Source organism: Brachypodium distachyon, chromosome 3 (assembly GCF_000005505.3).
Source record: "Brachypodium distachyon strain Bd21 chromosome 3, Brachypodium_distachyon_v3.0, whole genome shotgun sequence".
NCBI lineage: Eukaryota > Viridiplantae > Streptophyta > Magnoliopsida > Poales > Poaceae > Brachypodium > Brachypodium distachyon.
Window position 1 is genome coordinate 6,059,180 of NC_016133.3, and position 15,104 is coordinate 6,074,283.

Here is a 15,104-nt window from a genome sequence, read left to right on the forward strand (position 1 = left end):
ATCAATATATGCTTCTTTCCTCTTTGATGGCTACGAAACGTGTCACATCATATGATATCAACTCTGCAAACACTTAGCGCACGATTAGTCCACATGTATTGTTGTCATTAACACGAAAATACTTTAGGAATCGAAATGCCCTTTCACACCTACAAGGCCAAGCGCGGCATCGAGCCCACGACGGGGCCACTAAAATAGCCCGGACCCGTCTCAGCCGAGCAAAGAGAAAAAAAGAAAAAAAGAAAAAGAAAAACACTAACTTGGCCTAGCCCAACAAGGAGAAGAAAAAAGAATAATGCTAATTGGGCTCAACCCAGAAAAAGAGGATGCAAAAAAGAAGAAGGAAGAAAGAGGCCTAGGCCCAGCATGATATGAGAAAGTTAGAAAAATTAAACGGCCCACCGGCACTGGTCCGGGGGCCTGCGGTTGAAGCCAGCACAGGCCAGGCCATGGGCCGGCGCGGCCTGATTAAATCTGTGCCGGGCTTGGCCCGCTTGCTCTTTTTAGCCCGTTGGCTCTAACCCTAGGGCCCGGGGACTGAGGCTCCGCCCTCCACCCATTCTCTCTCACTCTCACCCTGTCCTTTCTGAAGGACTGAACGGGTCCATTGTTAATAAATCATGTGCACGTAGTCTAGTAGTTTATCCTTTCCGTTTTCAAATTAAACTCTGTTTCAGTTCTGTTGGGCTTGAGCTCGCGACGTGTGCGAGTCATGCGCGTCATTGCATGGGCTGTTAAGCCGTGCGAGTCTTAGGGAGCCACCGGCCAGATTGCTGCACGAAATCGTGCGATGGCGCGATGCAAAATTCGTGCAGCCTGGAGGAGGTGTGATCCGCGTTAATCGGGAACACGAATTGTTGGCCGCTTGAAAAACCGAAAAGCCTGGAAAGTTTACACGGCGCAAACTTCGTCTCCTTTTGTTCGTCTACCTCACGAGCGAGAGAGAAACCAGAGCGAAGAAAGATCGAGAGTGCGAGGGAGAGAGTTAGGCTGTCATCCACCTTCAGCTAATCGCCCCCAATCCGGCCGGCCTTGAGCTTCCCTTCCAAATCCGGCCGGCGGCAATCCGATTTCGATTCCAACTTTGATTCCTGAATACCTCCTCAGAACCCCACAACCAAACAAGATCGGGTCGAATCGAATCGAGTCGACGCGGAAGAGGAACTCAGATGGCGGATCTGGTGTCTCCGCCGGCTTACGACTCCGACGGCGATACTGCCCAAAGGCCAACCTCTTCGGTGCTGGAAAAGTACGCCTACTTCGACAACCGCCAAAACGCCACAACGGCCGTCTGCGACCTCGACAAGGGAAGCATCCAGGTGACCTTCTGCGTCGCACACCCGCCGCGCGCATCCTACTTCTGCGTCTACACCACCCACTTCGCCCCCGCCCAATTCGGCGCCGCGCCCCAGATCCTGGCTACGGAAGGCCCCCTCGCCCTCATCCGCGTCATCATCGGCCGTCGGAAATCCTACTTCTCGCCCGGCGTCGGAGACTTGTTCGTCTACCACGCCGGCGGTGACCTGCCACCGTCGCTCAAGCGCCTCCCGAGCCCTGCGCCCCACTTCTTCGACGATTCCTACGCTGCCATCGTGCGCCACTGCCCTCGTCGCCGGTGCCCCCAACGACGAGGCATCAAGGAGGACCACGACTGCAGCGACTGCAACTACGTCGTGGCCGCACGTCAAGGTACGAGCTTTGCCGCTACCACTCCAAAACCGACGCTTGGAGCTTCCCCGTGCCGATGATGGTAGCCGACCAGGACCACACGCCATACCATTCCGGCTCCCAGTGCAAGGCCATCACCATCGGAGGAGAGGAAGGCACGGTGGCCTGGGCCATTCTGGGCAAGTACACCAGGCGCATCATGTTCTGCGACGTCCTCGCCATCACGGACACCAGCCCCCACCCCCCCGTGCTCCGCTTCCTCCACATGCCGGGGATGGAGTCGCCCGGGGAGTACACGGTCTGCCTTCAGGACATTGACCTCCTCGACGACGGCTCCATCGCCTACATCGAGCTGCAGCTTACAGAAGAATACACTTGGGAGGCCAACACATGGAGGATCAAGATCGACCGTTCTTCGCCGCTGTCGTCCACCCAGTGGCAGTGGGAGTGCACCTTCCGATCCTCGGACATCTCCCAATCCCTGCACGATAGGCTGGATGTCGGCGATGCGGAGGCTGTCTTCTACGTAGGCCCGCCGATCCTCAGCCTCCAAGACGACGGCATTGTCTACATCCTTACCAAGACCGACCCGGAGGACCCGTGCAAGTCATGGTTGCTTGCCATTGACATGAAGAAGAACAAGGTGCAGCAAGTGCAAGAGCTTGTCGGCGACAGAGGATTTTTTGTGTTCCAGCCCTACTTTACAACAACTAGTATCTCCAAATACATCCAAGTTATTAATCCAGGTAATCCTGCTGCCTAGCTCCATTCTTAGTTAGGGCAAAACTTGAATCATGTCTGAGTACGTGTAAAAATCAGTGACGATTAATCTCATGGGAAATCAGAAAAGTTGTAGATTGCCGCAAGGCAGCAGATTACAAATACATAAGGGGGTGGGTCAATGGCAACGTTCGTTCGCTAGTGCTAGGTGGACACCATTACTCTCATGTCAAAGTTTGTTAAAGAGCTTGATCGGGGTTCACGTGACAAACGTAGTATGTAGATATAGCATAGGTAGAATAAATATAACCTGAGTGTTATTGCATTCCTCAGCTATAATTCAATTATAGCCTCTATGTCATTATCAAACCTTTTGCCTCATAGGGACGGCTAGAGTAAGGGTTATTCTGGGGCTGCTACGTACGCAGATGTTCATTTTCTTTTACTAAACTAAGGACATGTCCTTTGTTATTATTACTTTGAGAAAAGGAGCAGAAGGCTCCCCAAATAAAATTGATAATAAGCTGTTTTATTTTAGACAGCCCTGTATCCTGAACGCAGACTCCTAAGTCTCAAAACTACTAGTTTCAATCAATCTGGCAGCATCTTGAGATGAACCAAAACAAAGACCTACTACCAGTGCCACTGCATAATACTACTCCATCCGATCCAGAAGAAGTGTCTTTGATTTAGTACAACTTTAGGACAAAGTTGTGCTAAATCAAAGACATATATTATGGATCGAAGGGAGTCCCAACCAAGAAGCAGGTCCGAGAGCTGAAACAACATTGATAGCCATCGCTGGCTCAGCAGCAGGCTATTTTCTCTGTTGTTCTATCTATCTTTCAGTCTTAGCAAAAAGCCATTCTTTTCTAACGTCTAAACATCTAATTTGCTCCTCTCTAAGCACTAATTATGATTCAGTTTCCTCTGCAAGACCGCAGTCAATATTCTTCTAAACCTAATACATCCCCAACCTTCTGAAAACACTTTCCCGTTCAGTGAAGCTGAAAGTATGATTATAAATTTTATCATATGCTGGCCATTACCTATGATTATTCTGTCAATATTTTCGTAGCTTTTATCAGCCCATGACGAAAGTGCGACTGATATGTTCGTTTTTGTTACTCCGGGTACAGGAAAGCAAAAGGCAAAGCGACAAAAGATGGTACCGTCGCAGTGCAAGAAGCTGGGCGGAGTCTCCATGGAGCCTCATTGGCAGGATGATATGGAGTTAGACGATGAGGTTGACGACACGCAGTCCCTGCCAGAGCCAGTACCCCTAACCAAACATGAGTCAGAAATGGATTACTTAAGCAAGCCGGCTCTTCAGAGCACTGATAGAACGGGAACGGGAAGAGGCATGTAAGCAATGCCAAATACCCCAGAGCCAAGGCAGCGTAGCTCCAGCTTGGGAGGGAGAAATGTAGGAGTTGAGCAAGAAAAAACCTATATGATTGGTCTTTTGCACCTGGCTGCTTGGCACTTAGATTATCTATGTGGTCTCGTCACTTGCGACTTATTTAATACCTGTTTTGAACTCTGCTACCATGTCAGTTGTTCGGGCTTTGTCATTGCTGGAACCTTGCAGAATTATGTTTTAGTAGCATTCTTGGTTGACACTCGAGGCCTGTGGCCTTCTTTATTGGTCTACTGTCAGTTGTGTTTCATCCATTCACATATAAGATTATTATAACTATGCCATACGGCGATAATATTTTTATTGTTATGCACATCGCGTGAAGGCAAAGACACAATTATTTATTACATCGTGAAAACAAGTTTGTATTTACTTTTCAAATATCATCACCAACTGTTTAAGCTTAAAACTGAAGCATGCTAGTACTTAAAAAGTGTTGACCATAGATTGCAGAGCACTGCAAGTTAGGTCATTTCAAGTAGTACCGATCAATACATCACAAACTCATTTTGTACAAAAAATGAAAAATTTGTATGCTTTAAATAGAGTCTATGCGTTTTACTATTAGAGATTTATAAATTTGTTATTTTTATACAGATCGCAGATTAATGTATTTCTTCACGCAAATTTGTAGGTGTATAGTTTTTATCAATATTTATATTAGAAAAAAAATCATAACTTTTTGAAACTTAGAAATATGTTTTTTTTTCTTTTTCCCCCAATTATATGGATCCCTAGATCCCGGGAGCCAAAACTTCATGCGTCTCGAATGAACAAGTGTTGTGACCTGATGGTACGAGTATGACCCAACAGAGGGAAAAGTCCTGAAACCCTCAGTTATAGTCGTCCCAACGGAATGCAGCATTCATTTTTGCCCCGTACGATCTTAAAGTAACCATCATACCAAGAGTTTCACCAGCCAAAGCACATCAAGAGATAAAACATATGTCAAAAGCATTTTAAAAACAGGGTATAAAACAGAAACTTACATCGAGCTGCAAATAATAGAAGAGGAGCTACAAGAAGAAAAAAAATTAGGAGATGATTGTGCATTAACAAATAGAGAAGCACAGAGAGGCACAAAGAATCTACAGGGTACCCCTCCCCCTCGCTGCTGGTTCCCCAACCAAACAACTTGACGACATGACCTGAGGCCATCATCGATGTGCTTGTATATTCCTGATTTGCAGTGCGTAAAGTCCTTGAAAAATAACTGAATTAAATCGGCATACCAGAAAGAAAATGTTTCTTTTCACAATGAATATAAAGAGTTTATAATGTTCATCACAAAGCGTATGAATTATCTTTTGTAGCTTGAGGGACTACAAAGAGTATTTGATATTTTCAGGATGCTCATCAGAGTGAGTAGTCAGTGTCTTTGCTTGCTTCTTTTCCTATTTCATGTCTTTTCTTACATGGCTACGTATCTGGTGAAAACTCAGTCCAGTGATGTCGGCTCCGGGGATACGGGGTATCCCGAACCCTAGGAGGACGGGCCACGCCACCATAACAGAACAACGGCCCCGGGGGAGGGGATATCCCCAGGAACCGCTATCCAAACCCCATGTCCTTCTCTCCTTTCTCGGATCTGGAGCACCGAGGCTCCGCGGGGGCAAAAGTTAGCAATAATGTTTGTGAATCCAGGACTTAATTTTATAAACTTTGTGAGCTTTCTGAACTCGTATTTTTTTTGCGGGTTCTGAACTCGTATTAATATGCGTATCGCACTTTAACTCTGCCAGCATGGTGATCTTCCCTTTGCATTTGTCATGATGGTGATGTTGTGTTTGTTCGAGAAAATGATGGTGATGTTGAGGCAAGTAGCTGTACGGCACTACTATTTCTGTGCCATTTTCCGTACACTGGATGTGATTCTTCCTGACCTTTAAGCAATGAGAAAGTTGCAAAAAAATTCCCCCATCTTTTTTTAGCTTATTGTCCATCACTTTGCACATTTTATCTGGAAAAGCAATGCAAGAATTCGCAGTGTCTTCCCTTTTGATTTTTTACTGGCTGCCCTTTTCTGTCTCCCATTTTCCCGTTCTGTCCTGTGCACTCCTTTTTGCTATGTTAATGTCGGGCCCCGTAGTATTTTCTCCGTGATGTATCATTTTATCAAGATAAATAAGTGCAGATATATTACACAGAATAATATGTTTACCTCATTCAGCTCACATGCTTTCGTAGATGCAAATACAGGCTCGCAGCTCCTCTCCGTGGTACATGAAACCAAACCAAACGAAACAACATTTCCATGGTGGGTGCAAGCCAAATACAGGTTCGCAACCAAACATGCCCAAAAAATTTCCATGAATGGCTCTAAGTATTGCCCATGCAGAGATAGTAGGGACAAGGCAGAACGACGGGACAACAATTAGATCGCGGATTGATCGATGACAGCTGACGTTGCTTAATTGAGGAGGCGGCAGAAGACAAACCATATAATTAGTGGTAGCCATTGAAAAAAAGACGTGATTGAGCAACTATGAGTCGTAATGATCATGACGCATGGGAAAGCATTTTTGACATCCGAACCCAGACCTGAACGCCAAAGTTGACGTGGCAAGGAGGCGATTCTAGTGTGGGTATGTCTGGTCCCGACCAAATCAAAATAACCCGACGCACCTGGTCTGACCTGACTAGCTCACTACCTATTCCCCTTCTCACTCTTGATTGCTGCTCCACAGAGGGGCGATGCCATCGGCAATTCCGTGGGATGGTGGCGCCAATGCTAAATTCGCCGCTGCAACTGCATGAGCCTGAGCGCTCCCCCCACTCTTTTTCTTCCTTGGCGTGGGTTAGTTTTGTCACCATCGATTTCCCTCCGGCCAAGCCTTCTCGTGTTTCATCACTTCCTCCACTAGCTCCACGAGACACCGAGATGTTTTCCTCCAACGCTTTTCCTCGAGACTCCTGAGCCCCGCTTCATCCTTGCAACAATTTGCTTCTCCGTCCACTGCTCGCAGTTGACAAGATCCCCACTTCGAAAATTCTTCGTCACCCTCAACCACTTCTTCATGTTTGTTACCGAGCTCCTCATGATTTTCCAACACTTCCCCATGCCTTCTAGCGTCCTAGCACCGTGGCTATTCTGCCTCTCGGGCAAGGGGGTCCGACAAGGGAACATGGACACGTCATGCTGGTTGGGCCCGCTAAGACGCTCCTTCGCTTCCTCATAAAAAGGTCAACAATGGCGTGTTCCTCATATGCAATTCCAGTAGTTGCTCGTCTTCATGGACACATGGCCGGATAGCATGAGCCCGAGCTCGCCAGACTACGACCAGTAGGCAATGTTCTCATGGATGGGGATTCAATTGGACATCGGCAGGGGTAGCATTAGAGACGAAGGCCATTAGGACGAGGGAAGGAGGCGCCAGATTACCAAGGTGGCATCGCTTCTTCGGCACGTCAATCCTGATGTGCAACCCCACAAGATCGGTTGTCAAAATGCTATCAAGCGGCTATCAGTGCAATTTATCATGCGCTACCAATATTTGGTGTCTTTTGAAAAAAGTATGAAAAGATTATGGTTATGTTAGAATGTTGCCTTCAATGGGGGCTTTTATTTGGCAGTCCTCCGTTGGATTGGAGCCGATCTATTCCGACTAACTCTTTCTTTTACTGTCGGAAGCAGACTAATCCTTTCTTTTTACTGTCGGAAACGGTTGTTTTGTCCTCTCCATTTTCACTTCTCTCAACTTTTGGTTTCCTTACCATTTTGTTTTGCAAAATTCATGGAAAGAACTAACAATTTTGGAAACTTCTAAATTTATAAGATGAACTTTTAGTGATTTGGGGAAACTTTGAAAAAAAAATGAAACGAATGAGAGCCTACCTGGTGACGAGATCTGCAGGACCCTCCTGGCAGTGCCGAATTCGCGGCGCCTCCCCTGGTGGTACAACGATGGAGGCGACTCCTGTCTATGCTTGACCGTAGCGGCGGTGCACAACGAGATCCGTCACGTGATGATGGTGGCGTCGGCGGCACAACTCAGCTACGTGCGGCGGCATCCCCTGATGGTACGACGGCGGAGGCGACTCCGGTCAATGCTCGACCGTAACAGTGGTGTGCAACGAGATCCGCGGTGTGATGATTGCGGCATCGGCGGCACAACTCAGCTACGCGTGACGGCATGAAACGTAAGTACACGGGGAATGAAAAAGGAGGACACAAGAGGAGGATAGACAAGGGAGTGAGAGAAGAAAAGAGAGAAAGTGGAGAAAAGCAGACCCAGCAGGGTCCCCGCGCATGAGATGGACTGCTCCGCGTGACGCCTGACGAGAAAGTGGTTTGGCATTCACTAGCCTAGTGGTTTCACGTAATTGTATTCCCTTTCCAGTGGGCTCTGCACGAAGAGCTACTAGTATTAAACGTGACGGACTTGTCCTTGATATCAGATGTTTCTTTATCCTCCTTTCCTTTTTCCTTTTCTAATAACGTGCCATACTCCTTGCATCCTTTGTCTTGTAGATTAATCAAATCATGTTAGGTCTTTGTAAATACTATCGCATTCGCACTCATCCCCCCTCCGGCCTCCGTCCACGTGGAGCCATGGACAGAGAGAGAGAGAGAGCGCGCGCGCTTGTTGGACAGCGACCAACGCCTCGAACCGGCACCAAATTCTTCCGGACGCCTACGATTCCTGCTGCCCAACCCAACCCAAGTACCCAACCCAACCGGACTGAACCTTCACCCACTGACACTGACACTCCACCGATAGTTGCGGGGCCCACACGCCCTTCCCTTCTCCACCTGGCTTCACCACCTCACTCTCTCTCCCTCTTCTCCGTTGCCGTTTCTTTCCAGAGGGTCTCTCGGTCTCGGTCTCTCCTTCCTTCCCTGCCCTAGCCCCGGCTTCCATTCGGCCATTCCCCGCCTCCCCGGCCCGACCACACCCACCCACCGTTCCTCCTAGGAACCGGCTTCCGGCCGGTGCATCACCCCAGCCCTCGCTGGAGAAGCGGCCCCGGCCATGGCGGGAGGCGGCGGCGGCCGGAGGGACGCGGATGCTGGCGTGAAGATCGGCAGCGGCAACGTGTTCGCCGCGCTCGAGGCGCTCAAGAAGAAGAAGAAGAAGCCTCCGTTCGCGTCGTCGTCCGCTCCGGGGAGGAAGGGGACGAAGGGGCCCAGGAAGGCCGCGCCGGGGGAGGAGAACGCAGCGCAGCCGCCGCCACCGCCAGAGGTGTTCTGGGCGCCCGCGCCGCTCAAGTCCAAGTCGTGGGCCGACGTGGAGGACGACGACGACGACGACTACTTCGCCACCACCGCCCCGCCGCGGGCCGTCTGGGGGACCCCCGGCCCCGCCGCCGCTGCGGAGGAGGAGGAGGGCAAGGCCAGCGCCGACGAGGTACAGGTGCCCGTTTCGCTCTTACCTGTAGTACGCATGTTCTTCGCGTCGCAGTTGGTTTAGGGCTCCGCGCGGATGTGATCTCGGTCTTGAGAACGTTGGAACCGATTTGTTCGCCATGGAAATGATTCTTTTAGAATCGTTTGAAGATTCAGTTTCGTGGGAAGGTTGCAGTCAGTGAAGACCGTGTTTATTCTTGTTCTACACAGTGGGCTCATGTTTTTATGATGTGGGCAAGTTTGAGTACTAGTACTAGTTGGTGGTCCTCCTTTGCATCTACAACTGGTGAGGTGAGGTGAGATGATACCGGGGAACGATGTTTTGTTGGATGACCCAAGTATAAAGCTTGGAATCTTGATAATTGGACATGAGGTGCCTTCTGTTATGGGTTTGCTATATTTATGCATGATATGGGGCGGGCAGCTTCATGAGTGGAGTGGCTCTCTTTTCGTGTGTGCATCCTTTTGGGTAAGTTGGGTCCTTACCAAAGCACTTGTGAAGAATCGCAGTTGGTAGCTGTTTACAATTTTTCCACTGTGACATTTTAGGAAGTTTGGACATGTGATTCAGATGCAGAATATATTGATGTTGTGTAGGATGGACTGGCCATGATGTTGTTTTAGGAGGATTAATGTCCACCTGTATTTCTACTTTTGAATGTACTTCACAAATTCTTCTCATTACTACATACTGACGACATCACTAATTCTTCTGGCAACATGTTCACTATTTTTTTACCACTGCCTTGCAATTTCTGTTGGTTATTCGTATTCCTTAGCTTTCCATTTATTCATGTCTTTTGTGTACACAAATATTCTCACGTCATGTAGTTATCCTGAGACTTTTTTCATTTTTATAACCTCATATCATGAGGTATCACGTAGAAGAAATACACTTTCTGCCAATAGTTGCATTTTGTGTGTGCATTTAACTAGCTTGTCCCATGGTAGATCTAAGGAAAAGTAACTTATCCATACAAGGGTTGCATCCATGTATGGTGGTCTATATAAGATTTGTTGTTACACATCAAAATTTTGTGGTTATGTGTTGCTAATAAACAATAAGTTTACAGATATAGATGTAAAAAAGAGAGAAGAAACCAGATTTTTCCAAATGGGAACATAAGTTACAGAAACAGAAAAAAATGTTTATGTATGCGCATTGTCATCCTTTTTGTTTCTTTTGTGTGATTCAATGGGAGAAAATACGTCCCAGTGGCTAGTAAGGTGCGCAATGATCTCTCGTAGTGTTACTCGGATACGGTCATGGGTGTCGGAATCCGACTCGGATTCGCATATCTGATTTGGCAAGATACTTTTGGACGACCAATAACATTCGGAATCTGCACGGGTGTCAAAATTCAACACCGATTAAGAGTGTTCGATTTGACTAAAAAGGGTGTTGTGTCTGCGTAAAAGTGCTGCCTCCTACTTTCTCTATCTATATGACATAACTGTGTCCACTGTTCCTTTTGTTGTTCTCTGTTTGTACATGTGGTAACTTTTTTATTTGCATCTAGTCTGGTTTTGTTAATTAGGGCTGCATCACTACAGGAAACTGAGAGTGAAGATGATGGTCTTGATGTTGACATGGGTGATGATGAACCAGAGGAACCTGAGCATCGACATGAAGTTGATGTACCATCTGAACCTGAAGTTAAAATATCTGCTGCAATGCCTGTCCATTCCAAAGACACAGAAAAGCAACTTTCAAAGAAAGAATTGAAGAAGAAAGAGCTTGCAGAACTAGATGCTGTGCTGGCCGAGTTGGGGATCTCTGAAAATGCTACAAAGGTTGATGTGACTAGTAAATGTATGTAATGCAACCCAATGCTGCGACTTGTACAAACTAATCTAGCATTTCAACTGTTTTTAGTATTCAGTAACTGTCAGCTAAATTTTTTTGTAGTGTAGTCTTTAGTCTTTACAAAACTAACGAGTGTTAATTCTGTGGTTTTGCAGCTGAAAGAAAGGCTGGTGAACAGAATGGAGATTGGGATAAGAACGGTCTTCCTGTACCTCCAGAAAGCAAGAATTCAAAAAAGAAGAAATTAAAGAAGGACAAACCGACGAAGGATTCTAAAGAGCAGCCCAATGAAGTGGATTCCAGCAAGGATCATGGAGAGGCAGCTGATACAAAATCTGACGAGGAAGCTACTGCGGTGGATGTGAAGGAGAAGATGAAGAAGATAGCTGCTGCGAAAAAGAAAAAATCAAGCAAAGAAGTGGATGCCGCTGCCAAGCATGCTGCAATCGAGGCTGCTGCTAGGAGCGCGAAGCTTGCTGCTGCAAAGAAGAAAGAGAAGAACCACTACAACCAGCAACCTGTACGATAGACTGCTTTCATCCCGAGCTTCAGAATAAGCAGCGTGCTTGTTGGATCTATTTCACATCATGTGATACGGAGTACTTTCATGCCTTCCCAACAGATGATGCTGTTTTCTCTGCTTGCTTTACATTATTTAAGCTGAATATATTGACCATACCTGTTGACTTTTTGTTGGAGCCCCCATATTCACTTATGGGAATTTCCGCCTTTGATATGGAGGTTATCAAACATCAGACTAGTGATTATAACAATGCACAGTTCATACTCAGTAAGCTAAGTTGGTCCTGATTTCTGGCTATTTTTTATGCACCTTTGGCCTTTGTACGTTACCTATTAGATTGTGCCTAGGAAACAAAAATATATATTTGCCCAGGCAGGAGATTTGCTCCTATTTTAATGTCAGATGTTCTGTTCATATATGGTCTGAGTTGAGGTTTCTACACATGTGTGGGCTTACCATTTATCCTAGTCTTTTCTTAGCCATGTATTGTACCGAAACAATTTAGCGGATGTAATCAGGAATCAAGGAGTATGCATCTAGGGCAACTTCATGACGGAAAAGATTTTGCAGGAACCAAAGGTTCTTTTTTTTCTTAACTACGATGGATCCCATCGCAGACTCTTGGTGATCAGGTAAAATCTGGTGAAATTCTGTCCTTGACAGGTGATTTCTGTTTGCTATGACAACCTTGAAAATCTGTACCATGAGGATTAATGTCAGCTTGAGAAATACCACCAAGAATTAACTCTTCGTTTCTGTTTTCTTGTAAGATGTTCTAGTTTTGTAGCTCGTCTTCTCAGTCACCTATGCCTGGGAGCGCATCTCTTCCACTATGCCCCAGCGGCCCAGCCCCTCCTCCCCTAATCGCCGCCCTAGATCCCCGTCATCCTCAATGCCATCACCGACCTCTGGATTCTTCCACCACGAGCCACGCGAGAAGGGCAGTAGTTTCTGATTTACCGGGTGGAAATCGAGCCTTGGAGCCAATCCGTGAAATCCCTCGTCGGCAAGCTCGGGAGCCTCCCTCATCAGGAGCACACCCTGATCTGGGGCGTCCGCGACGACATCCGGTACGTGAGTATGGGCAGGAGAACCTTTCAGAGATGGCAGTAGTTGAAAGGTGTTTGTTGAAATGTCATAAAGAGGAGGCGGACACAGCTCATGATTGGAAAAATCCACAGAGAAGAGTGTTTTTCCCGGGCATGAGGCATCCCCATGGGAAAATCATGACACTTCCATAGCTTCGCCAGACAAGACTTGCATTCACATGCAGAAATTTACCACACTGTTTTTGAGTTTTTTATGTGGACTGTTGCTGCTCTCTTTTTTTTCTTTTTCTTTTTTTGCAGACTTGTGCCGAATCTCTGCTGCTTCCTACGCAAGAGCTGGGCAGTTGCAAAGGGAAGAGCTTTATGCATTTCTCAGCTGTTATTGACACCTCGAAATGCAGTTAGGAAAAATCGTACATGGCTGCCACCAGAAAAAGGTTCAAACTGTTTTGTTTCTTTTCTTTGAGTAACTGGAGTTCTTCTCATGAAGTGTGCTACCAACAGAAGTAAGTTCCCATGTTCCTTTGCTATCCATGTTTTCACTAGTCTTTAGTGTCCATTTGGTCCTCACTTCCCATTGTTCAAGGGATCAAACTTTTGAAGGCAACGAACTTCTGAGATAATTTGTTAATTATTCATTAAAAAATCATTCCAAATAAATTGTAGCATAAAAATGACAAAACGAGATTGTATAACTCCAAATGCTTGCTTTGTGTCATTTTCGTTGCGCTGTCTTCTCGGCATGCAAATACTTTATCATTATTATTTGCTAGGAAAGGAATAGTTTTCACAAAATGCAGCCCATTCGGGATATATCCCATATGCTTGCTTTTTGTGGGTGTACCCCATTCAGTTTTCACAAATGCTTGCTTCTTCGGTAAACTATAAACTGAACTGAGGGATCTTGCCCTTGCAATATATTTTAACAAAAAATATTGATTCGACACATTGATTTGATTGTTTGATCCAGTAACACCAAAAAAATGCATGCCATCTCCATCGATCTTGAGATGCCACCACATTGAGTGATCACCACAGTTGAATTTCCCCTGCCATGCAGCCGACAATTTTTTCTATTTCCAACATGCAATCAAGGCTTCCCAACATGCCTGGAAAGCCACAAAGCCTGGCCTATTTGAATCAGTCAATCGATGTCTTCAGGTGTCGGTTGACAAAGGTGACATTCATGGTTGTTTAGTGGAAACAATCTTTTAGGAACAAATCAACAAGCAAAAATGTAGTAACAACCAAGTCGTACATGTGACCTGGTCGTTTAGGTTCAGAAAAATAAATAGAAACACTCTTGTACACGACTAGGTTTACTATAAATCACTTACTTCCTCGGTGGCATGCACGAGAGCTTATTTTGTTGTAAAAGAGTTGCTCAAGTTTTTTTTTGTCAGATCATCAAACTCTAGTTCAATCCATTTGATCAGTCGCCGAAATAATCGGACCTTTTTTTATTTCTTAACACATGCACTAGCTATGATGTACAAAACAAAACTTCTATAGCTGAATGCAAATAATGCACCAAAATACGAAGTACAAACTTATTTATCTGAGAATGCAAGCAGGTATTCTAATAAGAGTTATTTAAGAACATAATGTAAATTGTATAGATAAAGTGTTGGGCTCATTATTTAATGTCACCACCTCCTACAACTAGTTGTTGCTAAAATATTTCAGTGCTCTCTCATGTTCCATCCTTTGAAATAGTCAGCCAGGCGTCAGCCATTAGCAGTTCCCTATATGCACTAGCTGTTTCTCTCTCTCTCTCTCTCTGTTTTTGTTTGTGCTACTTCAAACTTCTCTAACGAGAGCCCAAGCTGCACTCCTGCCCTCTATTGCAGCAATGATGCTTGTAAGGACTACATATCTTTTCTATCTTCTCGTTTGCTATATATCAAACGGGAGTTGGTGGTCCGTGGCGGCGGCGGCGGCGGTGGTGTCACACCTCTTCCCCCTCTCGTCCCCACACTCATGTCACTCCCCCTGAACATCCTCATGTGGTAAGCTACCAAAGGAAGGGTGATGACAACAAAGGGCCATTGATGACTTCTAGTTTTTCTTGACTTTTGCCATTTTCGTACACATTTGCCGATTCTCCTCTTTGAGTCCTATCTAGACTATACCATTGTCTTTAGTTTTGACTTATGGATTTTGCTTCATTTAGCATGAATAATTTTACCTATCCCACTAGTAAATAAGTGTACTACTTTGCCTAGTCTCCTTGTACGTTTCAAGGGTTTTCTTGTTTAGCTGCAAGTCGCACTGGCCACTCGCGTATGCATCTTTAGGTCTACACTAAATCCAATGAAAACGTATGACCATTTTGTTTGTTTTTGCCCAATGATCTTTGCAGTTCTTGCTTGCCATTCTATTCGGTGGGTTGTTGTTGCTGTAATCTTTGGTGACCTCAGCTTTTCTGATATTTCCATTGGGATTGGTTGATATCTTCCAACCAAGCGCTTATATGCAGCCAAAAAGCAACTGCTTTTTTAATAAATGTTTTTACAAAAAAAAGTGCAAACCAGTCGGATGTCGTCTTCTTCGGTCCAAGCTCTTCTTCT

The 15,104-nt window shown here is 45.9% G+C and overlaps 2 protein-coding genes across 4 annotated transcripts; both read left to right on the forward strand.

The window, feature by feature from the left end:
- The first annotated feature begins 753 nt into the window (after window positions 1-753).
- On the forward strand, window positions 754-4,006 carry LOC104583462. 2 transcript variants are annotated; one of them, XR_002965313.1, is made up of 3 exons: window positions 754-1,689; window positions 1,763-2,414; window positions 3,528-4,006. XR_002965313.1 is itself a non-coding variant. In XM_024462022.1 (1 exon), the coding sequence occupies exon 1, from the start codon at window positions 1,170-1,172 to the stop codon at window positions 1,746-1,748; it is 579 nt and encodes a 192-aa protein (XP_024317790.1). In that variant the 5' UTR covers window positions 754-1,169; the 3' UTR covers window positions 1,749-1,898. The 2 variants fall into 2 exon arrangements, 1 of the variants encoding a protein (XP_024317790.1); XM_024462022.1 differs by lacking the exon at window positions 3,528-4,006 and having other exon boundaries at window positions 754-1,898.
- Window positions 4,007-8,577: 4,571 nt separating this feature from the next.
- LOC100837268 (protein IWS1 homolog) lies at window positions 8,578-11,899 on the forward strand. Of its 2 annotated transcripts, none has more exons than XM_010235723.3 (3): window positions 8,578-9,162; window positions 10,710-10,968; window positions 11,118-11,899. In XM_010235723.3, exons 1-3 carry the CDS (start codon window positions 8,782-8,784, stop codon window positions 11,489-11,491), a joined length of 1,014 nt encoding a protein of 337 aa, XP_010234025.1. In that variant the 5' UTR covers window positions 8,578-8,781; the 3' UTR covers window positions 11,492-11,899. The 2 variants fall into 2 exon arrangements, with proteins under 2 accessions (XP_010234025.1, XP_010234026.1); XM_010235724.3 differs by having other exon boundaries at window positions 8,579-9,156.
- Window positions 11,900-15,104: the final 3,205 nt, after the last annotated feature.